Source organism: Carassius carassius, chromosome 2 (genome assembly GCF_963082965.1).
Source record: "Carassius carassius chromosome 2, fCarCar2.1, whole genome shotgun sequence".
Classification (NCBI taxonomy): domain Eukaryota; kingdom Metazoa; phylum Chordata; class Actinopteri; order Cypriniformes; family Cyprinidae; genus Carassius; species Carassius carassius.
In genome coordinates, this window is record NC_081756.1 from 19915724 (window position 1) to 19942719 (window position 26996).

The 26996-nt window shown below is 37.6% G+C and overlaps 1 protein-coding gene across 6 annotated transcripts in view; it reads left to right on the plus strand.

Moving 5' to 3' along the window:
• Positions 1 to 25764, plus strand: part of LOC132105817 (potassium voltage-gated channel subfamily C member 1-like) — a 32000-nt gene extending 6236 nt beyond the window's left edge. The window contains exons 2-4 of one of the 6 annotated variants that reach the window (XM_059511257.1): positions 12727 to 13657; positions 19661 to 19846; positions 25069 to 25764. In XM_059511257.1, the coding sequence (XP_059367240.1) occupies positions 12727 to 13657; positions 19661 to 19846; positions 25069 to 25178 (1227 nt within the window). In that variant the 3' untranslated portion in view covers positions 25179 to 25764. Of the gene's footprint in view, positions 1 to 12726; positions 13669 to 19660; positions 19847 to 20506; positions 21639 to 21861; positions 24537 to 25068 lie in introns of those variants that run through there. The other 5 variants (XM_059511242.1, XM_059511265.1, XM_059511273.1 and 2 more) reach the window with 5 other exon arrangements.
• The last annotated feature ends 1232 nt before the right edge of the window (positions 25765 to 26996 follow it).

Here is a 26996-nt window from a genome sequence, read left to right on the forward strand (position 1 = left end):
ACAATTAGATGGCTTGTTTTTGCTACTATAGTCTCATTTAAATAGGTAATATTGATGGCTTTGATGACTAGTTCTTGAGGAGGAAAGTTTAAAAAGAAATGTAATGTAGGTTTATTTCTGAAGGATCATGTAACACTGAATAAAAAAACAGCATTGCCATCTTTGCCATCTTACAAACTCCAAATGTTTGCTCGTATAGTGTACATCTCAGACGTTAATGGGTGTAAAAGTGAAATGGATAGTCCTCATCTATCAGATCTCTGTATACTCAAACCATGGACAAAAAAAACACATTCTACGAAAGGTTTGAATGACAAGTGACTTTAGTTTCTGTTCCTCTTGCATAATAATCATCTTAATGTGCACAATAAAACATATAAAATATTGTGATGTTGGTCTTATATGTCACATTACATCATCTGTTATAATAATGTTGTTGTTTTTTCACACCAGATTACACACTGTTTGTTTGTGCTGAACTGGGTGGCTTGAGACTGTCCCATAGACTGCCAAGTAAGTTACACTGTAAAGGTCCAGAAATGTATGAAAGACGTCATCAGAATAGTCCATCTGCCATCAGTGGTTTCACCGTAACGTAATAACGTGACGAGAATACCGTTTGTAAGCGAAGTAAATAAAAAAACAAATAATAGCAACGCCACAGGGATGCTGTTTCTGCATGTATTTATGCTTTGATTTGAAAGAAAACAGCGCGGCTGTGGCGCGGCTGACACAGAAGAGCGTAGGTAGTTTGAGTGATGTGGAGAGACACAGAGGAGACTGTTGACAAAGGAATTGTTGAATAAATTCAATATTTTTGTATTCTTCGCTTATAAACAGTATTATCGTCGCTTCATAACGTTACGGTTGAAACACAGATGAGCCTCCCGGTTTTCATCCAAAATATCTTAAATTGTGTTCCGAAGAGGAATGAAGCTTTTGCGGGTTTGGAACGATATAGGGATAAGTGATTAATGACCAAATTCTCATTTTGGGGTGGAGTATCCCTTTAAACATGGCTGTGATTTAAAAGGAAAGGGAGTTTAAGTGATGCCTGGTCCAGATTTTAAACTGGAAACTACAGCTTAAAAAAATATCTTTGCTCCCAATGGCAAAAAGTTCTTAAAAACATTTTGCTGGGATCCCTTTTGATTGTTATGTCTACTGTCAGTATGTGTTCTGTCCACCTTATTTTTAACTTAAGTGCAGCCATATACGGTCATATTTAACTTCAATGTCCTAGGCTTCCTGTGTCATCCACTTTTAGTTATTTTAGCTTGAAAAAACTAAACAAAAATTATGCTGCATGATGTTTTATAACTGATATTTGTTATCAGATTATTTTAATTTATTATCATAATCATAAACACTGTTTTGAAGAATCGTTTTACCACTTCACTTTGTTATTCTTCCAGTTATTTACCAATTTATATTAAGAACAATTAATATAAGGCCCTATTAAAAGGACCCTTCACTCTTAAAAATAAAGGTGCTTTGTGATGCCATAAGAACCTTTTTGTCTAAATGGTTCCTTTAAACAACCTTTAACATCTGAAGAAACTGTCTATATCAGAAAAGGTTATTTGTGGCGAAAGAAGGATCCTTGGAATTTAAAAAGGAAAGAGAAATGGTTCTTTTAAGAACCTTTGACTGAGTGTATACAAAAAAAGAAAAGGTTTAAAATACAGGCCCTGTGGCTCTTAATTTCTTTTTATAAATTCACCATTTGTAAAATGATGTTTACTGTTATTTTTTTAGAAATATCAGTAGCATTTGTATTAAAACTATATTCACTGAATGTAATAAAAAAAAATCAAGAGTCGAATCGAGAGCTTGTGAATCGAAATCGAATCAAATTGAATCGAATCGATACATCTGAATCGATACCAAGCCCTAAAGCCAACCCCTCAGAGGACCTCAGATGATGCTAACCCTAAAACAACATACAGCATTAACAAATTTTACTATAAGTTTAATTGCATCATATAATAATTGCTGTTAATAGTGTTCATTGTCTGTTTGATTACATCTTAAATTGATTTCTGCCATATGCACATCAACTGACAGTCACCACTGATAAACTACTAAGTATTGTAGAAACATAATTTTCTGTAAAGTTGCTTTGCAATGATTTGTATTGTAAAAAGAGTTATATAAATATACTTGAATTGAATTTCAGTTTACTTCTGAGTTGAAAAAATAAGGTGGATCATTGCTGAAATATTTGGAGACAGAATAAGACATGGTAAAGGAGTATTATTGGTCCATACACATACATGTATATATGAAGAGTTCAGATGCAAAAGCCTCTAAGTGCAATCTGAAATTTTCATCCAAACATTTGCATTTTTATCAGGCTCCTATGTTTAGGCTCAGTAATTTTACTCTAATGGCAATGAATAGGTCATTTTCTATGCAATTAAAGTGAAATAACTTACCATAATAGAAGCCTGATAAAAATGCTAATTTTGGAAGAAAAATTTCAGATGGCACTTAAGAGGCTTTTGCATCTGAACTCTTCATATGTTTTTAACAATATAAGCCAGCATGAAAAATTTAAACAGGAAGAGGTTTCCCAATCCCTGGATTCATTTTTATTTAAAGGAACACTTTTCTATCTATCTACTGACACATTTCTTTAATTCTTTCTGTCCTATTCCTTAGTTTGTATTCACCTCGTTGTCTCCTTTAGTGAGTCATTAGTTTATGAAAGCTTATTTTGATTATTATTGTACAACTCAAAGGCTCTTCTCTTGGAGACAGTATTCTGGAAACGCTGGACACTGAATGCCATGGAATGATTATGGGGCAATTATGGGGCAAAGTGTGGAGAAGTTGTGGCCTAGTGGTTAGAGAGTTTGACTCCTAACCCTAGGGTTGTGTGTTCGAGTCTTGGGCCGGCAATACCATGACTTATGTGCTCTTGAGAAAGGCACTGAACCCTCAACAGCTCCCTAAGCACTGCAGCATAAATGGCTGCCCACTGCTCCGGGTATGTGTTCACTGCTGTGTGTGTGCACTTTGGATGGGTTAAATGCAGAGCACGAATTCTGAGTATGGGTCACCATACTTGGCTGTATGTCATGTCACTTTCATAAGACAGACTTACCTGTTGTGAGATGTCTTACTCTCTTCTCATCCGAACTGGCACCTGATCATCAGAGCGAACCTTGAACAGATTCTTGTAAATGCAGAACAGAAGTCAGCCCCAGAGGAAGCCTAGAGTGATTAACATTAATTAGACTGCAGAGTAGAGCTCCTTAATTACTGGAGAGAGATAGGGTGGAGTACCTTGACACAGCATACTGGCTAACCTCTGGCATGTTCTACTGTAAGTGATCTGCTAGGAAAGAGACAGAGTAAGGTACTGCTTATCCTGCCTGTAGCCAAAAAGCAACGACATTAAAAATAAAAAAGGCCATGGCAACATATACTGTAATATACACACTCTACTTTTCCATTCCTCCTAATTTTTAGGACACCCTGTGACTACCCCCTCCCCCAACCCATCTCCCCCAGTTCTGTCTATGAGCAGTAAGTAGAGCAGGACACCCTTCTAAAGAGCTGCAGGGCAACGGCTCTAGAGACCCAGCAACTGTGAATAGCCTTGATACTATAGGCCATGAGAATTGGGTGTTAGACACTCAAACTGGGGCACCCAAATGCAGTAAGTTCTAGTTTCATGCTGGATTTTGCTCAAAGCAGGTGGAACAGTAATTAAGCTCCAGCGGATTTTGCTCCTGTGCTCCCAAACAGTTTTAAAGCTATAGTTCAACCAAAAATGTAAATCCTGTCATCATTTACTCACCCTTATAATGGGTGTAATGATTCTTTCAAATGACTAATGAAATGATGAACTAATGCAACACGTAAAAAAAAAACTATATATTTGAATATATATTTAAAAGTTATATAAGAAGACTTGTTTAACTGTAATTAAATTTTGTCTTTTTTAATATTATTTTTTCCTGTATAAATGTAAATGTCAGTACTTAATTTTATTATGTATGTCCTTAATACTATATTTGCACATTTTAGAGAAAACAGAAGACTGCAATATTGTTTTGACTGTTGCTTATATCATTGCATAAGCCAATGATGAATTAATTATTCCTCATTACAAAAATCTGAACTGATGAAAGACGAATTCAAATGAACATTGTTTTGAACTTTGCATAAAACCTGCACATTATATATTTAATTTTCAAATAAGAAAAAATATGTCCATGCCAGTGTTAATTTAAAACCTATCCTTTTAATTCACAGTAGATTTAAAGTCCTGTTTTATTCTGAAGGGAGATCCCAGAATAGAACAAGACATTAAGTAGAGCTTAAAACAAAGCACACAGTGAGAGCTTGGGGTATAAAGTGCTGCAGAAGGGACTGGAGGAGAAGGCTTCACTGCAAGAGATGTGGCAGCGTATCTGATACCTTTCATTTTAATGCACTCTATTAATCAGACCACTGTCTGTTGTTCTGAGTGAGTTTCAACCTTTGTTCCAGTGACTGCAGTAAGCAATGACTTCACATGATTCCCAACCCAAACAGTCCAACAGGTTATTCATCTGTGTGAATACAGAAAAAAAGAGAAAAGAATCAATATCACAGGTAAACAACTGTGCTGACAAAGCCATTCAACCATGCATGAACTAGTCATTCAGATTCAGCCACCTGTCAGCCTCACAAATTAATGTCCTAATGTCCTTTGAGGGACAGCTTATTATTCATTTAGCCGGAAGGCATTTGTGTAAACGAGAAGATAGCTGATACCTTTCTTTTTAATGGACTTTATGGTATGCTGACTGTCCTGCTTCCGTTCCAGATTACTCAGACCATTGTCGATCAGCTCACTTTATTGAGGCAGAGGCAGTCTGTTTTCACTAATAAGTGATGTTACATGATTCTCAACCAAAACAATACAGCAGCAGCAGTTCATATGTGTGAAAACAAAGGAGAAATAAAAACCGTTGTCACGGGTAAACAATTGACAAAGCCACTGAACATTGACATTGCGTCTCATTCAGATTGTGCCACCTGTCAGCCAAAGAGAACTGTACATGTATCACACATGGCATTGAATTGAAACATTATAGGGTGAAAATGGAATCGTACTTGAATGGTACTCCAAGGATTGTCACAAAAATTTAATTTTTAGTTTGGTGTAATGATACTTCTAATCCACAGTCCTTCTTAAGTCTCATTATTGGAAATGTGGCATGTACTGCTGTTTGTGGAAGTCTGCCATTTGTGTAGCATACTCGTGTGATTATGAGTGTGCCAACTTGATATTCAATTGGTAAGGCCAGAAGTCAGGCAGAGGCCCTTGTTCCTTATAGGAAACTTAGATTAATAAGGGAATGGTCATAAACATATACCATTTGCAGAGATGGACCTGTGTTTTTACACATCATGGAGTTGATGGATTTGCACATGCATAAAAGCAAAATGTTGCTTTATTTAGAAAGTAAGTGTGTGGTCATTTGTGATGATAGGAATTGCCTCATTAACAAATAAATTCCTTTTTTTATGCATTTATTATTTTTTATTTATTTATTTATTGAAAGCATGCAGACGTGGCAGATTTGAAGAGCCCCTTGCTGGCCAAAAGCGATTGCAGTAATTTATGTTTTCTGCATTTTTTTTTTACATAACAAATAACATGCAGTCAAAATCCAAAACAGAGACAGGAAATTCGTTTCCTGATTTTATTTGCATGTTTGGTAAAAGACAGAGCACATTTGCACGTGGCTGTTGATTTCACTCTGGAATCAATATCCACAGTTTTTTAAAAGAGAGGGTGTGTCCCTGTGTATTACCCACAATAAGCAAGAATAAGCATCTTTACACTGCTAGGATACATTGGGTTTGCTGCATTTGTAGGTCTACCAAAGCAAGCATCCAACTCACTTCATGCTCTAGTATGAGAGGCAGCTTAAATAATATTTTCAATTCATGCAATTGAAATAGGTCCACCCCAAATTCACACTTTTGGTTTGATCAGTGTTCTTATTATCATGCCCAGCAGGCCACTCAAACAAACAGTTTGCATTTCTGATTGGTGGATACATTTCATACTGCTCTTTTATTCTTGTATATATCATACAGTAATGCTCCTTTCATATTCAGAAGTGTCTTTGGAGCTGTTCCGCTGCCAGCCGTGAACATGTACACACACAGAAAACCAAACAAACCAGACCAAAGAGTGTCGGTGACACATTAGGTTGACCACTGTTTGAGAGGAAGCCAAGGGAGAGGCTGTGTTTATATCTGAGAGCAGGGTGTCAGTTTGGATGTTGCCCATGACTAAAAGAGTATATATTGGTGGCTTGTGCCAAGTGCTGTTAAAATTACAGTGAAGTTTGTTATGGAATGAGTTTAAATAAACTGCTGTCAGTTCATGTATCTACAACAGGCTTCTTGACTGTCAGTTTGAAGTTCATTAGGAGATGATGACATCAACATTTATTCATTTAGCTGACACTTTTATCCAAAGCAACTTACAATTGCTATATATGTCAGAGGTCACATGCCTCTGGAGCAACTAAGGGTTAAGTGTCTTGCTCAGGGACACATTAGTTTCTCACAGTGGTTTCGAACCCAGGTCTCTCTTACCAAAGGCATGTGTCTTATCCACTGCGCCAACACCACCATAATTTAGCAGCCACCATAAATAATTGTGGTTGCTAAATTAGTGGTGTGCTTTACTGAACACACAATAATGAATTGCTAGCTCTCCTTCAAGAATGGCCAGCACAATCTTCCCCATTAATCTCCCATCAGTGAAGAGAAGCACTTATTTCAGTTTTGAGTAGGAACTTTACTGCACATTAATGGCAAAACAGCAGTGTGTAATGTAATGTACATTTAACAGCCCTCCTACTTTCTGTACACAGGTCATCTTCACTGACCAGCCAAGCTGGGAAATCTGAGGCTTGAGTGGAATATATTTATGAATTACTGCAAGCTAATGGAAATTTGTTGTGTGGATTCAGTGTCAAGCATGCTAGCACACATATTACAGGAAGTTTGTGGTAATGTGGCCCACAGCCTTTTATGCCTCTGATCTTTTCTCCTGCGAGTGTTCGTGTTTTCAGTTTAAATCTTTAACATGCATAATTTAGAGAAGATTTGTACACTTCAAAGTTGATTACATTTTGAAAAGGATGCCACTGGTTAAACCTGCTAATTCACTGTTAACACACAGACATGCTTAGAGACTGTGGAGTTGGCAAAAAAGCAAAATTAGAGGAAAGGGTTTAAAAATTTTGTCTGGTGCCTCTCTATATTTTTGAGAATAGTATAATATTCTGTGCAAAAGGATTAAAGACGATGTGACGAGGCGGGGCCGAGAGACGTGGGAACAGAGCGAGGCCGGTGGAGTGATTGGAGATGAGCGACATATGCTCGACCCACCGGTCTCGAGTCCCACGGAGGAGATGGAAGGATATAAAACTGGAGCGACGACAGTGAAGGACGAGAGAGGACCAGGCCTGGATTTTAGTTTGTGTTTGCTTTTTATTTGTGTGCGTCAGTCGTCTGTGAGAGGCTGACGCGCTGTTTTGTGTTTATTTTGATCATTAAAATATCATTTGATTGTCCGCCGGTTCCCGCCTCCTCCTTCCCGAGGTTTTTATCGTTACAGACGGTTTTATGTTGGTAGAAAAAAAGCTACAAATGCCCTCGGAAATCAGCTCAGTGGGAAAATATAGCTACTTATTTAAAAAGGCTGTGCAACCTTTGTTTGCACTTAGCTAAAAAATCTCTTTACCTCCAGAAAGCAAATTTGACCTTTAGCATTTAATAGTAATCTCTGAGGGATGGATTTCTGACCCTGGTTTTTGCTCCTGGAAACCCAGAAAGAGTCACTTATATGTAAGCTACATATGAGTGGAGTGTTCCTATCATTGCTAGACCTTTTTTACTGAGGCATGAGTATGGATTTTGTAGTAAAACTGTTGTTATACAAATGGTAATCAATCTGCCAAAAAACAAAGTTTCTTCACTTTTAGTATAATAAAAGAGATCTGATACACACTTCACAATCTCGCTGCAAGAGTCATCTGACCACTTTCCGCCTACAGTTTTATGAATACTGTGGATTCGAATATAACATACTGTTTTTCCGTCTACTTTATAGTAGGGAAGTATTTGATTTCAGATGCAGCCAGTCACTTGTTTTGTTCATAAATAAATCTAAAGCCAATCATCTCAAAGAATAATTCACAGAAACACTCTTGCCATCTACTAGCATAACCTGCAGAAAGAGCTCCTGTTGGTATCCTATATTCACTTTTGAAACACTGCTCATTTTTATACATATGTTTTGAGTATTTGAATAATAATATAATAAATATAATAATCCTAACAGCTAGAATGGCCAAAATAGCAAATAGAAACAGTCTACAGATACTGTATGTGACTCAAGATTTGTTGTGATTTTGCCATTTTTCCTTAAGAAAGAAAAAAGCTTTGCAACCAGCTCCTTTACAATTAATACAGATGGTAATAAACTGGTAGGACTTAGTCAGGACTCCCCAACTGGCCCCAGTGGGACATTATTGTCCAAAAATGAAAGCACAGGAATGCCAACACTCACAGCCATGTACAAAAAGCCCAATACACAGGCCCTCCCTGCAGACGCAAAACACATGAATCCAGAAATACAGACACAGTCCCTAATGTGGGTGCACTGTGTCTGGTTACATAAGAGAACGTGACAAGCTTTCATCTCCAGGAACAGAGGTACAACCAGAGAATGAGAGTAAGAGGTGATGTAAGGCAGAAGGGGGAGGATTTTGTGCTATTTCTGAGACACTTGAATTAGCCCCTTCCCTTCTTTTTCCCCTCCGTCTGTCCCTATTACACTCTCTTCATTTTGCCATGCAGAAATGCTTTGGCAATGGGGTCACTTAGCACTTTTCACCTAATCATTTACTCACATCATCTTAGTCTGCAAAAAAGCTTAATGTTTTATTTTTATTGTATCACGTATCATGTGATTTGAACCTTCAGATTTATTATAACAATAAAATAACAGCTTGTATCATGTGGGCTGAGTGTTTTGTCATTGTAGAAAACAGCAACTTTGCCATTTGCCTGAATGAAACAAACATTTAACCCCGTAAAACCTTATGAAGTTCATATTTGATTAAAAAAGAAATCTTTTAATGCATGCTGTAGTATACTGAGTGAACTTCAGAATACTTAGTCGTCAGCATTTTAATCAGACCACAATCCATCGACACACACTGCTGTGTGTTTTGTTGAGGCAGATCCACTGACAAAGAGAGTTTCGGGTAACTAGTCATTAATCTTTTGATGATTGTAAGAAGGGTAACATGATTCTACACCCAAACAGTCCAGACCAGCAGGGGTAATTCATCTGTTTGAACAGAAAGAGAAAAGAATCAATATCATGGCTAAACAATTGTGCTGACAATGTCATTGAACATGGACATTGCATGAACTGGTCATTCAGATTCAGCTACCTGTCAGTCTCACAGAAATGGATTTACTTTAATGGAAAAATGTGTTTATAAATTATAACTGCTAACTAATGAGAACCCAGCAATTCTAGCCTGCGATTTAATTCAATCAAACAGCATTAAACAATGCTGTTCAAAGGTTTGGGGTCTCTTATGTGCACCAAAAAATAAAAATAAATAAATAAAAATAAATAAAGAGAGAAAGAAAGAAACAAACAAACAAACAAAGAAAGAAAAAAAAAGAAAAAGTAAAAGGTAAAATATTACTACCATTTAAAATTGCCAAATTTTATTAGAATTTTAAAATAGCAGTTTTCTAAATGAAATTAATGTTAAAATGTAAAGCTACATTTTAAATTACTCCAATCTTCAGTGTCATGTGATCCTTCAAAAATCATTCTATGCTTGATAAACAATTGTACCTCTTATTATTTTTGTGGAAACTATGATCTTTTTTAAGGAAACTTTTAAATAAAAAGTTGAAAAGAACAGCTTTTATTTTTCAGTTTTAATGTGTCTGAATAAAAGTATTAATTAAAAATAGAAACGTTTTGAAACCTCAAGGAATGTCCTTGAGTTTGAACTGTCCCTGCATCCTAATGTTTATACTATCCATCCAAAATAGTATGTGAGAACTACAAACATGAATAAAACACGTAACTAAAAACTACTAACATGGTGTATGTGTACGACCAACGGTTAAGTAGAGAGGTTTAGATAAAGGGGTTTGAGTTACTAATAATCAACATTTAAACTAGTAAAAAATTATTTATATAATGTTATCTGTGTTATCTGCAACAGCAATGTAAACTTTTATAAACATCCATTTGTTCGTTAACTTTTAATTCAATCAGGACCACTACGGTCAAGTATATTTTATAACAATTATATTGCATACAGTTAGTGTTGGCGGTATGGTTATGTTCTGGGCAACGCTCCACACGCCTGTCCATGCAGCCATGCTTGGACATAGAGGGTAGAGCAGCAAGACAAACTCCCTGGGGTACAGAACAGAACCATTATAAGCATAATTACAATTCTCAATTACATGAGTTGTAAACAAAATGTGATAGAGACTGCTTCGAATGAAGAGACTGTAAAGAAAGAACAAAGTTAGATCGAATTACAGGTTCAGTTGGTGGAGTTGGGGTTGGAGGAGGGAGTTAATTGCAAGCAGCGATGCGATGGAAGAGACGCTGAAGAATGGGAATTTAAATAGACCGCAGGTGATAGGTGTCAAGACTGGATTGGTACACGTCAGGAACAGCTGACTGTCAGCTGATGCAAGCGTGACTAACGTGACCTGACTGAAATAACGCGATGCTCAATTTGCATCATTATGCAGAAAATATGAGCAGAGTTCTCCGCATGAAGTCCCACGGATGGCAGATCAATGTGCTACTTCTTTAGTTTCCGATATGGTAGGAAGTTAAATGAAATGAAGAGTGGAGGATACAAACTGTGAAAAGATGATTGACAGGCCAGTTTACAGTGACAGGGTGTGTGTAACTGCGACAGAGCGGTCCGTTAAAGACTCAACTGTATGATGTGATAGTATGTTTCAAAGCTTGCCTACTTTTCTACTACACTCTCAAAAACATACTTTAAGGGCGTAGTATAAGTAGGAACATTGGGACACAGCATGTAGCCTATGTTACAGGCCTCAGGTCAGTCAAAGGGTTAAAGGTCAATTCTTTTTACTTCCTCTGATATACGTCTCTGCTGCAGTGCACTGCACCATTACACCTGTGCTATGGTGTTGCTGCATCCAGTTTCACCACTGAGATTGGAAGTGTTGCTCAAGGATGCGATCTTGGTGTCTTCATGCGTGGGACATGCCGTAGGAGGCTTGCACAAGGCCATTTTATACGGACTATTCTGCTCACCTGTAAAGAAATGTAAGGACGTGCTAACAGGTGGATAACCCATTGTTCTTCAAATGTAGCAAATATGCTATGACAATAAAAAATAAAAAGTATGAGAGGGCAGCTTGAGGACATATTCTTGCAGTCATGTTAACAGTAAAAATCAAGTGCACAAAGTCAAATTTACTTCTTATAGTTCCTTTTATGATTCAGAATTTTTTTTTTTTCTTTTTTGGGGGTGGGGGTATTTTGTTTGGATATACAATATGTTATATGATACCTTATTGAATGTAAAAGTGTCATGTCATTTGTGACACATTGACCTGGTTTCCATTCTTGTATCACTTATGGGAACTGATGCTGAGTCGATTGATTGGCTGGATCGAAGTGATACATTTTTAAGCTCTATTCACCATCGTTTCTGAGAAGAGATATTGAGCAACATTTATATGAAACAAAGAAACAAGACATTTTGTGGCATGTTGCTATTTTCATTGGGTTTCTATTTTCATCAAACTCCAAAGAGAATAAGTGCCTAAACGAGTCAGAGGATGTGAGGGAAAAAAAGGGTGGGTTGGATCCCATGAGTTGAAGACGGAGTTGTTTATGTTTAATTAATTAAATAGTTTTGACTGGTATAAGGAAAATCACAGTGTTGTAGTGTACAGTGGAGTTGCTATATACAGTATTGAGCAGAGTATATACAGAATATAAATAGGAATGCAATGTAGGGATTGTATGTACATTATGAAAAGCAGCAACGTGAGAACAGTAGTAATAAATACAGTTGGATGTGTGTGCAAAAGTATGCAAAATAACAGTAGTGCAATGATATTTTTATAGAAATAGTTTACTGTGCTTTGTTCAGTAACAACTTTAGACAGTTTACATTAATAGCTAGAATAGTGTGCAGTCTGTGCAAAAAAATGAATAGAAATTGACAATGATATCAAAACCACCAAAGAAGCGCTGCTCAATTGGGTCTGCCTTGTTTATTCGGTTGCTATTCTGTTAGCTTTTCATTAGCTTGTGTTTGACAATGTGTTTATTCATTACTGTTTGTTTGCCTGTAACTTTATTCTATATTTGTTTAGATTTCTCTACTCAGTCTACACACAGTGCATTCTTCTAGATAGCAAAATGAGGTTTTTAAGTAGTCTTTTGATATTTTAATTTCACTGTTGCTTAAAATCTTGTAGGTGGCAAGATTTATAATGTTTTTTAAAGAAATGAATACTTTTTATTCTGCAAATCGATCAAAATTTACAGTAAAGAAATGTATAATGCTACAAAAGATGTCTGTTTAAGCTTTTTAGATCACCATTGTATTTTTCCCTTCTCAATCTTTTCCCTTGTTCTCTCTCTCTCTCCTGCAGTGGGTGGCATTTGCCTCGCTGTTCTTCATACTGGTTTCCATAACCACATTCTGCCTGGAGACACACGAGGCCTTCAACCCCATCATTAACCGAACATATATTAACCCTGAAGACAACAGCTCCAGGTTTCACTTGGAGACAGAGACGGTGGTCTACCTAACCTACATCGAGGGAGTGTGTGTAGTGTGGTTCACCTTTGAGTTCCTCATGCGTGTCACCTTCTGTCCAGACAAAAAGAAATTCATCAAAAACACGCTAAACATCATAGACTTTGTGGCCATCCTGCCATTTTACCTGGAGGTAGGCCTGAGCGGATTGTCCTCTTCCGAAGCAAAGGACGTTCTGGGTTTCCTCCGAGTAGTGCGATTCGTTCGGATCCTCCGAATTTTCAAGCTGACACGACACTTTGTGGGCCTGCGAGTGCTGGGACACACCCTTCGCGCCAGCACAAATGAGTTCCTCTTGCTCATCATCTTTCTGGCGCTCGGAGTTCTCATCTTTGCCACCATGATCTACTACGCCGAGCGAATCGGTGCCAATCCCAATGACCCACGTGCCAGCGAGCACACTCATTTCAAAAACATCCCCATTGGCTTCTGGTGGGCTGTTGTGACTATGACCACATTGGGCTACGGAGACATGTATCCTCAGACCTGGTCAGGCATGTTGGTGGGCGCATTGTGTGCTCTGGCGGGTGTGTTAACCATCGCCATGCCTGTGCCTGTCATTGTCAATAACTTTGGGATGTACTACTCTCTAGCCATGGCTAAGCAGAAGCTACCAAAGAAAAAGAACAAGCATATTCCCCGTGCCCCCCAGCTGGGCTCACCGAATTACTGTAAGTCTGCCATGAACTCACCTCACCACAGCCCACAAAGTGACCATTGCGCTCTTCCTGCCCAAGAGGAGATTTTAGAAATGAACAGAGCAGGTAGGAGGCTTGTTTAAGTAGCATCCTTCTGGATTAATGTCATAGATTCAGAAGTTTAAGATATTTAACTCACCTTTTCTTCCCTTCCACCTTACCGTTTCTCTAGACCTGCCTGAAATCACACATGTAACCTGTTTTCAAAATCTCTTGTTTGAGAATCATTCAAATGCAGCTCAACCATCTGGAGATATTATAAAATCTCATCACACTGCATTCTTTACAAAGATGTGTGTAGAAACAAACACACTTCTTCACCATGGTTGCATAACAACCAATACCCCATGCAACATTTTGCAAATCTTTATGTTTTTCCATCAGACTCCTGTGAGGATAAATTATATCCACCCAGACAAACAGGAGCACACTCATTGAACGGCTTGCTTTTCAAGTAGGATGCTTAATTACATCCTACTTATATGCAAATACACAATAGTTTTTATTTGCTTTTGTGACGTTAACCATGATTGATTCTATGGCTTTTAGCAAATAGCTACAGTTGAATGATTTTGTAAGGGAGTTAAAAAATCCACAGAAGAATATACAGTAGGGATGCAACAACTAATCCATACTTGATACTGAATTTCATAATCTATTAGTTTGATTTGTGTCACACATTTGTAAGGTGGTGGAGGTGAAATGTGGTATACTGTTCTAGTTAGTATCTGTTGTGGAAGTATGGTATAGTAAACAACTGTGATTTTGTATCTAAAACTATGTTGTGTTACATAAATTCATAATTCATAATCAATATCCATTATCTCATGTTGGATTGAGTTCAGATCTGAGTTTAATTTACAAAGTGAAAAAGCACTGAACTTGTTGTATGTAGCCTGTCAGCCACACACAATTACATGTGGATGTGGAACAGTAAGAGTGCCTGACCAGCATAAATAAGATATTTCATCCCACTCCACTCTGTCCTCAGCATTCAGTGAGAGTAAGTGGTGGTGAGTGCCTTCATTCGGAGCACTCATTTAAAGATTGGCTGTGAAAGAGAAGTGAAGAGATGAGCTTGTTGGCCGTGTCTGATCAGACTACTTAAAGAATTTCTCATAATGTTTGAGAGTAACTGTGAGTGACTCCTTCCTCCATAAGTCTGACTGGAGGAATCCCCATTTTGAAATTTCATAATCACATTCTTTACTTTAAATGTAATAATCCATGGGCTTTAAAGCTTTTTGATTCCAAGGACCACCAAATATTATGATCCCTTTGTGATAATGTCGTTCTAAAATATAAAGCTATAAACAAAGGTGGAAAGGATGAACTTTTTTGAAAGATACAGCAAAAGTAAAAAAAAAAAAACACTTGAAGCAATGCATGTCTAAATAAATAAATTAATAAAAAGAGCACAATAAATCTGACCCCATGGACAGAATTAAATATTTGTGATATTTGAAATATCTAATGTCTTTTAAAGGGGTCATATGACGTTGCTAAAAAGAACATTATTTTGTGTAATGCGATGTGTTCACGCAGTTTAAGGTTAAAAAAAATATTATTTTCCACAAATTGTACATTACTGTACACTGTTGCTCCTCCATGTCTCACTTTTCTGAAACGGGTAGATTTTTTACAAAGCTCATTTTTCTGAAAAGTGCTGTGTGCGCTGATTGGCCAGGTATCTAGTGCGCTGTGATTGGCCGAATACTTTAAGCGTGTTATCAAAATTTCCACCCGACCATTACCAGGTACAGGAAACTTTCCTCCATAAATGCACTGCACACATCTGAATATTTAGGTTGTACTGTTCTGGAAAAGTGTTGTAAATAAAACGTAACCACTGATTTCTAGTTATATTCTCTTTTGGAAGGCCAAACAAAATAGTAATGATACTGAAATTTCAGCTTCGCCCTCACAGGAATAAATTACATTTTAAATAAATAAAAAAAGGATCATTCCATTGTTGTGAGAGTTTATGACAAACACTAAACTTTGAGAACTCACTCAATGAATAATTATATTACAGTATTAGAGACAGCCTTAAGTATGTGTCTATTTATGTGTTAAGTTATAAAAGGAGAGTCCTGTCTGCAATGTTTACTTGCGTGATCATTCTGTCCTGTTAAAGACAAAGCTTATGAAGTGAAAGGATGGGTAGTGCCTTCTGTTTTCTCACAGTCTCTTTATTATTTAATTCTCTGTGTTTTTACACTGCACTAGAGCCTGTTGCTATGGCAACAGTGTCCAAGCAACCGCACAATAGGAAAAGCAATCTGCAATGAGCTGCAGTCATTCACTCGCCTCGCACGACTCCCGCGCAATTCACACACACACACACACACACACACACACACACACAGTTAGATGGTCTGAGCTGAGGATGAATGCAGTATAAATCAATACGTGACCTACCGTTAATTGCTGCTCAGGTTTTTAGGGGATAAAATGTCTCTGGATGTTTTTGGGGTTTAATAGGAATCCTCTGTAATGTTTAGATGGGAAATAATGGATAATGAATCCAGTTAAATTTTGATCTTCATGCCAGTTGGATTGAAAATGTTAAATAACAAACTATACATAAAAAACTAGATATCCTTCCTGTCCTTTATTCCCTTTCTCCCCTTTCTCCCTCTCTTTTTAAATCTCTCTTGTAAATGAGTTTACAGATGGCACAAAGGTCTTGATTATCAGCTCCATCCATTTGACTTTGGGCAGAGAACCGTAAGAATCACCAGCACATAGAGCGAAAGCATCTGTTGCATTGGCCGTGGTCGCAGAAAAACACAGCAAATACTCTCCGTGCAGCTCTGTGACACTCACTCACACTCACACTCACACACACACACACACACACACACACACACACACACACATACTGTTTAAAATGAGCCAACACTCTGTCCTCCATAGACAGTGCCTATATCCATCCCTGTCGTATAATTATTTCTAATTCTGAGGTCTCCTGAGAAATACGAGTTGTGTAATTATCATTATGTTCTTGGCCCCTTTTTTAAATTCAAATGGTCCACTCACACTTAACACATCCAGCATAATGGTATTTCATGTGTTGCTTTGGCTCTCGCTGTTAATTGTGGCAATTGGAGATATGACAGTATTTATATTTAGTTTTATGTATCAGCATATAGTATGTGTTTGATATATTGTACAGCATATAATCAGCACCCTTATATTTTTCAGTAGTTGCTAGGAATAGTTGCTATTAACAGGATTCACTCACAGGGAAACATGACATTTCAGGCACATGAATACATTTAAAATAATTTTTATATAATATTCTTCTAGTTTTCAGTTTCATTGTGTATTCAAATCTGTATCAGAATTTGGAAGATTATTGGAAGATTCTCGTTTGGTGCCATGAGTTCAGGAAGATGATTATGTCTTCGAGGCACACGACTGAATTCAGGTTATTCAGTGGCCACATACTGAAAAGTTTTGGTGTTTAAACTGGGGACGCTATGTAGCTCTCACAGCTGTAAACAAGAACCGTCACTAAATGAATTTTTCAAAGGTGAATTTGGTAATTGATCCATAACTCTGCATGTACAGAAGGACATAAAACACAACAGGACGGTCAGTCATATTTACATTTTTATGCGGTCAATCTGAACTGATGCTTAAGGTTGTTTGTCACTTCCTGCTGTTTTTCATATCATGGGTGAGGAAAAATGAGGAGAGTGCTGAAAGTGAGGGGGATGATGAAGAGAAAGAGAGATTTGAGGGTGTTTGGAGCAGAAACAGCAGAGAGGAAGTAGGGCAGGTGCAGCAGGGCCCCAGCAGATCTGTCTTTCACAACAGACTCTACACTGGGGCTCATATGCAAATAATAATCACTGTGCGTGTACTTAAGAGTGAGCAGGTTCTCATTCACACAGAATTAGAGGTGAACATTCCTGCTTGAGGAGATAACATACACTACATGTAGTCTACAACTACACATCTCTGGATTTTTCTTTTAGAAGAAAGGAGGATACACTCTGAATGAACCATTTTCATTTATTCATATACCGTGTTTAACCACACATTCTTTAATAAGAGACAATACTGACTTGAAGATCATTATTGTAAAGATAAGATCAACTGGATTGTATTTATTATCTTCCTATGAATTTCACAAATGTTTTAAACAATTTATAAATTAGCCATGTGCTGTGTTTATGAACTAGACAGCCATCTCAAAGGTGACTGCGACAGGTGGCAAGACCAGCAGTAGCAGCACCAATCAGTAATCAGAATTCAGACATGATGATTTCTTAAAAATTATTCACCTAAACTGTAAATGCTAATCACACGTACATTTATGTATTAAGCAGACACTTTTATCAGTAATATCAGTACACATGACATCTGCTGTCTTGAGATTTCTTAGAAATCTTATTTTTCTCTATTCACAGTTGCACTTGCCAGAGTAGACTGGACAAACAATAAGACATGACCTGAATCATGTTTAGAATCATGTTTTATTTTCTGGCGACCATGACCTGGAGGAATTAAAATACAGTCATCATTTACTCAATCCTCATGTCATTCTAAACCTGCAGTTTAGCAAGATTTTGTAATTCAGTTATTTTTGACAAATAAAGCTTCTCTTTTCAGTGTAATGATACTGGCCCCTGATGACCAGTATGTATACATATCCTGTTGTAATCCACAGTAAATCAAACAGATTTGGCACAACATGAGGGTGATTAAATTATGACAGAATTTTCACTTTGATGTTGGGTGAACTCTCCCTTTAATAATGCATCAATATTTTGTAGAGTCACAATGTTAATGCAAACCATAGTGTATATGTGTCTATGTCTACAGGGTGTGCATGTTGTACTATCTATCAATAGACCATAATGAAATGTAGCCACTCTAATGTTACCAACAGAACTCATGTCCAATTTGAATAACCACAAAGTTGAAGCCTGCCATAGTTGCTGATAGATGCTCTTTTGTTGATAGTGATATGTTAGCGTGCTTGAATCAGTTTTGGCAATACAATGGAAAATCCGGGTGGGAGATATGATAGTTCACAGAGCCTTTTTCCCCTGAGGAGCTCTGGCAATGCTACGCTTCTCGCAGGTCTGATCGATGAGGTGTAAATCGAGTGAGCAGAAGCTTCTGTCTGCCAGAGAGCTCACAGGTGAACAGGCTAGTTGCCATCAGCTGTTTCTATATATTACGTCGTGGCTTGGGGAAATGCTTCTCCCCCTTTCTTTGGAGAAAAAACAGAGCTGTACCCTGCTGTTTTGTCAAATGTATTGCTGAAAACAGAAGAGTTTTTTTTTTTTTTTTTTAAGTACTTGGAGATTTTTTTTAATGTTAACCAATGCATAGATATTTTTTTCCATGTTATTAAAAAAGTGGCATACAATTATATTATATTATTATAATTTATGAATTTTTCAGCCATTATCAAATATAAAAAATAACTTAAATTGCATCTAAGCTATACATTTGACCAGTTTATGCTTTCCTTAGGAATTGAATCCATGAACTTGGTGGTGTTAGCACCATGCTCACAAGTTGTAAATAATAATGAAATAACGAGAAAAAAAAAAATCTGTTTTTCAATTTAGATTATGAATTACAGATGGAAAATGATGGGAAAAACTGCATATTAAATATGAAAATGATCAAAGACATCTTAAATTACTGGGTTCTTTCAGGATTTTTATTGCTTATTTATTTATTTATTTATTTAAACCAGTGGAAAAGCATGTGTAGTAAATTTTCAGGTTTTTCAGACATTTTTTATTTTTGGAGTGTTGTTTCCCAGAATGGTGTAGCCAGTGTAGATAAAATATGACCATAAGTACTAATAAAATGCTGTGACCAGGATAACCTGTTAATGTTACTTTTGCTGTTAAATGAGTATGCTCACAACCCCAGAATAAATAAATGCATGCACACATAACATCCATGTCACCAGCAGGGCTTCCCATTACCTCCCCTCACCTATCTCTCTGTCCTACACAAGCCATCTCTTGCATCAGTCTTGGTGTATCCCCATGGCTACATGTTCTTCTCACTTGCTTGTTTGTGTGTTTGAAGATCCCAAAGTGAACGGTGAGGCAGCTAAAGCAGCGCTAGCCAATGAGGATTGTCCCCACATAGACCAAGCCATTTCCCCCGAGGACGGCCAGATCTTTAACCAAAGCCAGCAGCGGGGAGACACTCCGTGTTTTCTGCTAAACGTCGGAGGACGATCCCCAAACACGAGCACCCGAGTGAGGAAGGGTATGTAACCACTGTGTGAGGCTATTGCCTGACATACAGAAACACACACACACACTCACACACATACTGTATGTATATACCAGGTGCATTACACAGTAAATAACCACAGTCTGAACATACAGACAAGCAGAGCGCGCCCACAACAGACAGTTTAAGATGATGCAGTTTAATTACTGTAGTTTAATCCCAAATGAAACCAAATTTCTACTTAAATGTCCAACTCAGATTTTAGTCAGATGACTTAAATGGGCTAAAAAATTGCATCTTTTGTTTAAAGTTTCACTTCCATTAGTTCTTTTATTATTTTTAAAACACTCCTGTCAACATTTTTCATATTTAAATAAAATGAGAAACGGAGTATCAGAATAGAGACCCTTCCCTGCACGCTCAGATCCTTCCACAAGTCACATTTCGCCAAACCTCTTCTCTTTTAACATATTGTAAATAAGTTTTTTTTTTTCACACCACGCTGCATTATGTCAAATTCATATTAACACACATACAGCTGCCTCCTGGGGCCAACCTTAATCTTCCCTTTTTTCTGTTTTTCTTTGTTGTTTGTTTGTTTTTTACTTGTTTCTTCCACCACTCTACATGCCTGTGGTGCATCTCTATGTTTGTACCTCCTTCCATCTCTCCCTCTCTCCCGTCTTATGCTAGCCGGAATGTTCTCAGGGAGGTCAGGGGCGGAGCCAGCCGGCCCGACGCATGGCACACAGGGTTACCCACTGCTGCAGCTAGGCTGGGCGCACAGCCCAGAAGATGGCCATACCAGGGTCACCACCTGAGATCCATCCATGTTTCGCTGTCATACGTTCAAACCGCCCACAGCAGCCTTAGATAAATAAAAAGCCCCCTAGACGCTATATAGCTTTACAGGTTGTCAATTAACATCAGCAAATGTAGTGATATAAAAACCATCACACGTTCATGATATCTCACACCTGTTCTAGTTTGACCCTTATCCCCTGCTGTATGAATAGACTTCGGATCATACCTAGAGTTTCCTTTCCACAATAATTACACCACTGACAGTGACAACATAAACCGGCCATTTCTGATCACATTCAAAAGAATATCTTGCTGCCATCTACCTATTTGTTATGTGATCATTTTTTAACCAACAGTGCTGTCTGTCTGTGTCTTATGACATGTTGCTCTGTGTGAGCATGCTCTGTTTGACTCCAGATCTTACCCACAGCCAAAAGTAACACAGTATGGTCAACATCATCACTAAGTAGAACTACACACACTGATCCCAACAAATATGTTTTTTGTCTTTGTGTTTTACTGTTGTGCAAATGTATGAGTGTTTTGAAAGATGTTTGTGTGTGTGTGTGTGTGTGTGTGTGTGTGTGTGCATGCAGTGCTTCAGAGTGCACTGTTCTCTTTTCCTGTAGCATTATGTTGTGCATGTGTTGGGGCAGTCCTGCAGCCTTGTTGCGAAATCTGTCCTGATGCCTGTATGGTATTGGATGAGAAAGTAAAGACTTGGTTTTGCACACAGACAGATAATATAATGAGTTGGTGTAGATACGCCACTGACATATGTGACATGCTCTTTCATTTTGAGTCGAAAGTCCAAATAAGCCCTTAGAGGAGAATTGTGATAATCAATTTTGTTGTTTTTAATAAAACTGAGTCTGCTTTCAAGTGTCCGTTTTTTTATGAAATTCAAAGAATTTGCACTTGTCTCAGTTCTGACAACAACGCAGAAATGCACGAGTTGACCACCTCTTTCTTTTTAATATTTGCATGAAAAACTGAGCGAAAATTACTCTACATCAGAGGGTTTTTTTGATACAGTACAAATTATTAGTATCATCCCTCAAGTAATTGTCCAATTCATTTTAAACCTTGGAAAGATGTCAATAAAATGGCTCGTTTCACCTAATGATAGTAGAAAAAAAATTACATGTTTTAAATAAATTAAATTGTTGATAACTTGTAAATATATATTGATAAATATATGCATTATAATATAAGTGGATTTTATTTTTTCTTGACATCCTAAGAATTATTTGTTCAAATTAATTTCCTTAAAAAATATTTCTTTATATGTTTTTATGACAGTAACTATTTAACTGTTTGGAAACATAATTGTATCATTTGAAAGCAGAGACTTTCCTTTTTCACTGTGCATACATTTGAAATGTGTTTCTTGTCAAAATGACTCAAAATGATGGTGCAAGTCATATAGTGAAAAGTGCCTAAAACTGAGGATTGGACTGGATTCTCGATTGCCTTAATTTCAAATTGACCAGTTAACAAATCTGTGAACATCTAAATTCTAGTTGTAACCTTTGCCTTGCAATCCACAGCCTTCTTGCTCACTCTAATGCCAGATGAACCAATCGATCTTTGTGCATGCCATCCCAGAGAATGCATGCGAATATTAAACCCTTTAAACCTGACCCATAGCAGCAAACATGGTGTGGAGCAAACTGACAGAGGTCAAGACGAAGCGTTTGTGTCTCAGCAACTGCCATGTGCACATTTCTCTAAACCAAGGTTATCAAAAGTCCCGGAGCCTGGGCACCATAACCAGCAAGGCCCGAACACTGGCCGAGGTGGTATCGATGTCCACCGGGTCCTGCAGCCCACCTGTTCTCCTGCGGCGGTCCCATTCTCCAATCCCTTCCATTCTCTAAGAAATGGATCAGTTGTGTAGTTAGAGCTGTCTCCCTGGGTCTTCCTCCTGCTCTGCTGCCTTCTGTTCTCTGCACTGTTTGATTTGGTCTGGTCTGGTCTGGTCTGTCTTGTTCTCCGGTCCTTGTTTTCTGGCTGTGTTTTTGTCTCCTCCCCTCCTCCTTTTCCTCTTCTTTCCTTTTTGCTTGTTTCTTGTCTTTATGTACCAACTCTCAACTCATACAAAGCCATCAGAGTGAAAGAAAACCTCCAACTGATCTCAGGGAAAATTTTAAGGATTCCCTAGTTATGAGTGTTTATCAGATACAATAAAAGAACTGGAGCGAGAAAGGTAAACCTTTCTTTCAGAGCACGTTGTTGCTCCGGGAACCACTTCAGAACTGGAAAGACTTGCGTCCGTCCTTCAAAGGATAGAAATAATGATATTTTTTAAGGATTTACAATTAATATTTACTTATAAATCCTGCATATTCTCACATAAAACCCGTTCAAACACATGGAAGATGATACAATAGCCTTTTATCGGTTCCTTTTTTGTTTAATTTGGCTGATTAATTTTTACTGCACTTCCCCTTTGTTCCGGCAGTCTTCCTCTGTTCTTTCTTCATCACCTCATTAAACCGACCCCAGATAGGAGGTATCAGGACTCCCTCTTTCTTGCTGTCTACAGAACTTCTTTCATTCTCCCTGTGCTTTTCTGTCCATCTCTCTTTCTCCGACCTTTTTAGCCCTGGATTGCAAAAGCAACCCAAATGAACGTTTTTACAATGCAGACAAAAAGGAAGTCTTATTTTCTCAGCCTATTTCCTACTCATTCTGTGAGCTGAATGAAAACAAGGCCCATTGGCAGGATGACCCTGAGCAATCCCATCCTCCCCTGTATTTTCTACTGCAGATCCCTGCAAAGAGGACACTGCCCTAGTTAAGTATATGGAGTCAGAGGTGCTCAAAGTGACCTGAGAAGGCAGCAGCATCTCAAATCCTCGGTTTCCCTTCTCCAGCCTTGCTGGACGTCACAATGGCCAGAGGCATTACAGGCTGAAGTCCAAAGGAGGGACGTATATCTAGAGAGAAAAAGAGCACAGTAGAGGATGTTGCTAGTCGACAGAGTGGCAAGCGTTTTTATCCGGATTCCAACTGTGTGAGGAATCTCATGGACCAGGACTTTTTTAAGGAAGACCTTAAGGACCATCGACTGAAGAGTGCAATGTGAATGGCTTTTAAGCCAGCAAAATGAGTTTTATAAACATAATACTAATGATAGTACCTGCAGTTACAGATGTTGTGGACTCTTCATTCATTTTAGCATGAGCTGCATGGTGTTACATTAAAAAAAGGAAATATTCTATATCTGTTATGAATATGTCTGTACAAAACAAATATTTTCTTTCAAGAGTTCTTGACTATTGCAGAAATGACATGTAGCCATGGATAATGAGATGCTCAGAGACCATGTTCTTTGCTTTAGCAACTGATATCTTCATTCTGTCTTTGTTGTTAACCACATGACTCAGCTCTGGTCACATTGACCTCAAATTCTGAATGAGACGCTAGTGGTTACTGCTGTGACGTAGATCGTGAATTCCACTCTACAACTTTGTTTCGGTCTGGCATGCTTGTGTTTCTGGATCTAATAGAGAGAAGATGAAAACTGAGCAAAATGAGTTATTTTTCTGTTTTATGTCTTACGTGTTGGTGAATAGATCCTGTGGAAACTGTTGTGAACAGCAGTTTATTTCACATATCATGTGCAGACTTTTAACAGTGTTATTTTTGGAGAAAAAAAAACATCAAAAACAAGAAAAACAGCATCCTGTTGAGATGTTTTACATCTTCTCTCATTACTTGTAGTTACTAAGACACAAAGAAAAGCAAAAAAGACAGATGTATATTTACACTACAAGATAACTGTATGCAATTTAGCTAACTTTGGGGAAAAAAACAAATGCATGCACTATGTTATGCAACAAAAACTTCATAGAAAAACAGGAAAAGATGACTAAAACCATAGCATGAAATAAATTTTCTATGAAACCTGTTAGAGTGCTTGTTTTTTTGTTTTTTGTTTTTTTCCTGGATTGCAGTGGAATGTTTGTTTTGATTCTTGTTTCTCTAACTGGATGATGTACCAGTACTCTCTTTGACCTGAAGTCGACAGGCACAAAGAGCTGAATTGGAAGGTCTTTGATGCGCGTGTAAAGAAAATACGTCTCCAGGTGGAGCAGCATGGCAGACTGCACTGATGAGCATAGTGATGAATTAAACCATTAACATTTGAAGAAAACAGTGAAACACCTGCATGCTGTGAACAAGCTGATGTTTTAAACAAGTGGTGTCAACATACACTCTGCTCAATGAGGTATGATGCTAAAGCCTGCCGCACGCCTGCTAGCAGACCGTATTAACGTCACCCTCTGCTATCCTTTCATCCCTTCCTCCTACTCCTCCTGACCCCTTTCATGTCTCCTCTGTGCTGGCTCGCACGTCATCTCGCACCCTCCTCACCCATCTTTGTTCTCTAGGTGTCTGGGTAATAACTTGTCTGTTGTCTCTCTTCTTTTTCATGTCTGTAGAGGCTTCTCGACAGGGCCTGCACAAACCGCCTGCAGATTCTGTGTGTGTCATGAATCGTGGTGTTCCAACCACTGTGTGCATGGCCCAGAACAACCCTCCTACTTCTTGATAACGCTCTGTTAGTCTGTTTGTTATACACAAATGAGTGGAAGACTCGTTTCGACACGTTTAAATGTATTAAAAAGGGACTTTTTTTGTTGGTGGCTGATAGTATTGTCAACTTGTAGTGCTGTGTAATGTGTATTTGAGTGCATGCTTGTTAAATATGTGTGTTTTTGTACGTGTGTCTGTATGGTAAATATGCTTTTCATGTTGCCCATGCTTGCAACTGAATATTTAGAGTATCTAGTAATCAGGGTTATAAGGTCAAACCTATACAATAACTTCTTTCTCTTTTTTGTAATCACAACAAAAATTCACAAAGCTGCCTTTAAATTAGAACGGGCTCATACTAATGATATTGTTCTCTGTTGTGCTGCTACTGTAAGTCATCACATGCCTTTTAACATTTTACATTCAGGGGCTCAACAATAAGAGTTTTTCCTGCTGGCCCCACCATAAATACATTATTAAGTCAAAAAAATGTATGTTTGAACACTGTTTTCCTTACATTAAAATGTACAGCAAATACATTATTATGATTTTACATGGTTAGGTTTTTATTCGTTTTTTGATAATTGTTTTGATAAAAATTCTATCATTATTTACTCTCCTTTACGTTGTTCCAAACCAGTGGGATTTCTTCCTGTGGAACATTGAAGAAAATATTTTGAAGAATGATCATTTCTCATTGACTTCCATTGAATTTTTTGTCCATGCAATTTTCAGCGGGAAACTGGTTTCTAATATTCTTCATAATATGTTTTTTTATGTTATGCAGAAGAAAGAAATGCATACAGGTTTTGAACAACAGAGGGTTAGTAAGTTATGACAGAATTTTTGCATGGACCATTCTTTCACTTTGCAGTTTTTAAAGAAATGTCACGGTATGTTAGAAAGACAAATAACTTTGATCTTGGTGCCATTTTTCAGCAGAATTTGCAACAAAAATGTTCAATACATTACAGAAAAAGTTTGCAAGGTTTACATATATATATATATATATATATATATATACAGTACAGACCAAAAGTTTGGACACACCTTCTCATTCAAAGAGTTTTCTTTATTTTCATGACTATGAAAATTGTAGAGTCACACTGAAGGCATCAAGGGCTATTTGACCAAGAAGGAGAGTGATGACCTGGCCTCCACAGTCACCGGACCTGAACCCAATCGAGATGGTTTAGGGGTGAGCTGGACCCCAGACAGAAGGCAAAAGGGCCAACAAGTGCTAAGCATCTCTCGGGGAACTCCTTCAAGACTGTTGGAAGACCATTTCAGGTGACTACCTCCTGAAGCTCATCAAGAGAAAGCCAAGAGTGTGCAAAGCAGTAATCAAAGCAAAAGGTGGCTACTTTGAAGAACCTAGAATATGACATATTTTCAGTTGTTTCACACTTTTTTGTTATGTATATAATTCCACATGTGTTAATTCATAGTTTTGATGCCTTCAGTGTGAATCTACAATTTTCATTGTCATGAAAATAAAGAAAACTCTTTGAATGAGGTGTGTCCAAACTTTTGGTCTGTACTGTATATATATATATATATATATATATATATATATATATATATATATATATATATATATATAAAATAATGATATAGCACTGACTGAACATCTGACACCTGAGCCAAAACTCTTTCACACTAGCCCTGGGCCCTTATTGTTGAGCCCTGTATTTGCTTAGTTTATAAATATTAGTGGACAAGTTGTATCTTGAGTTGGTAATGTTGGTGTATGTACTAAGTTATATGCTATGTTCTTAATTTCATTCTAACTCTATTTTTCCCCCGAACACAGCAAGTACATCATCTGTACACT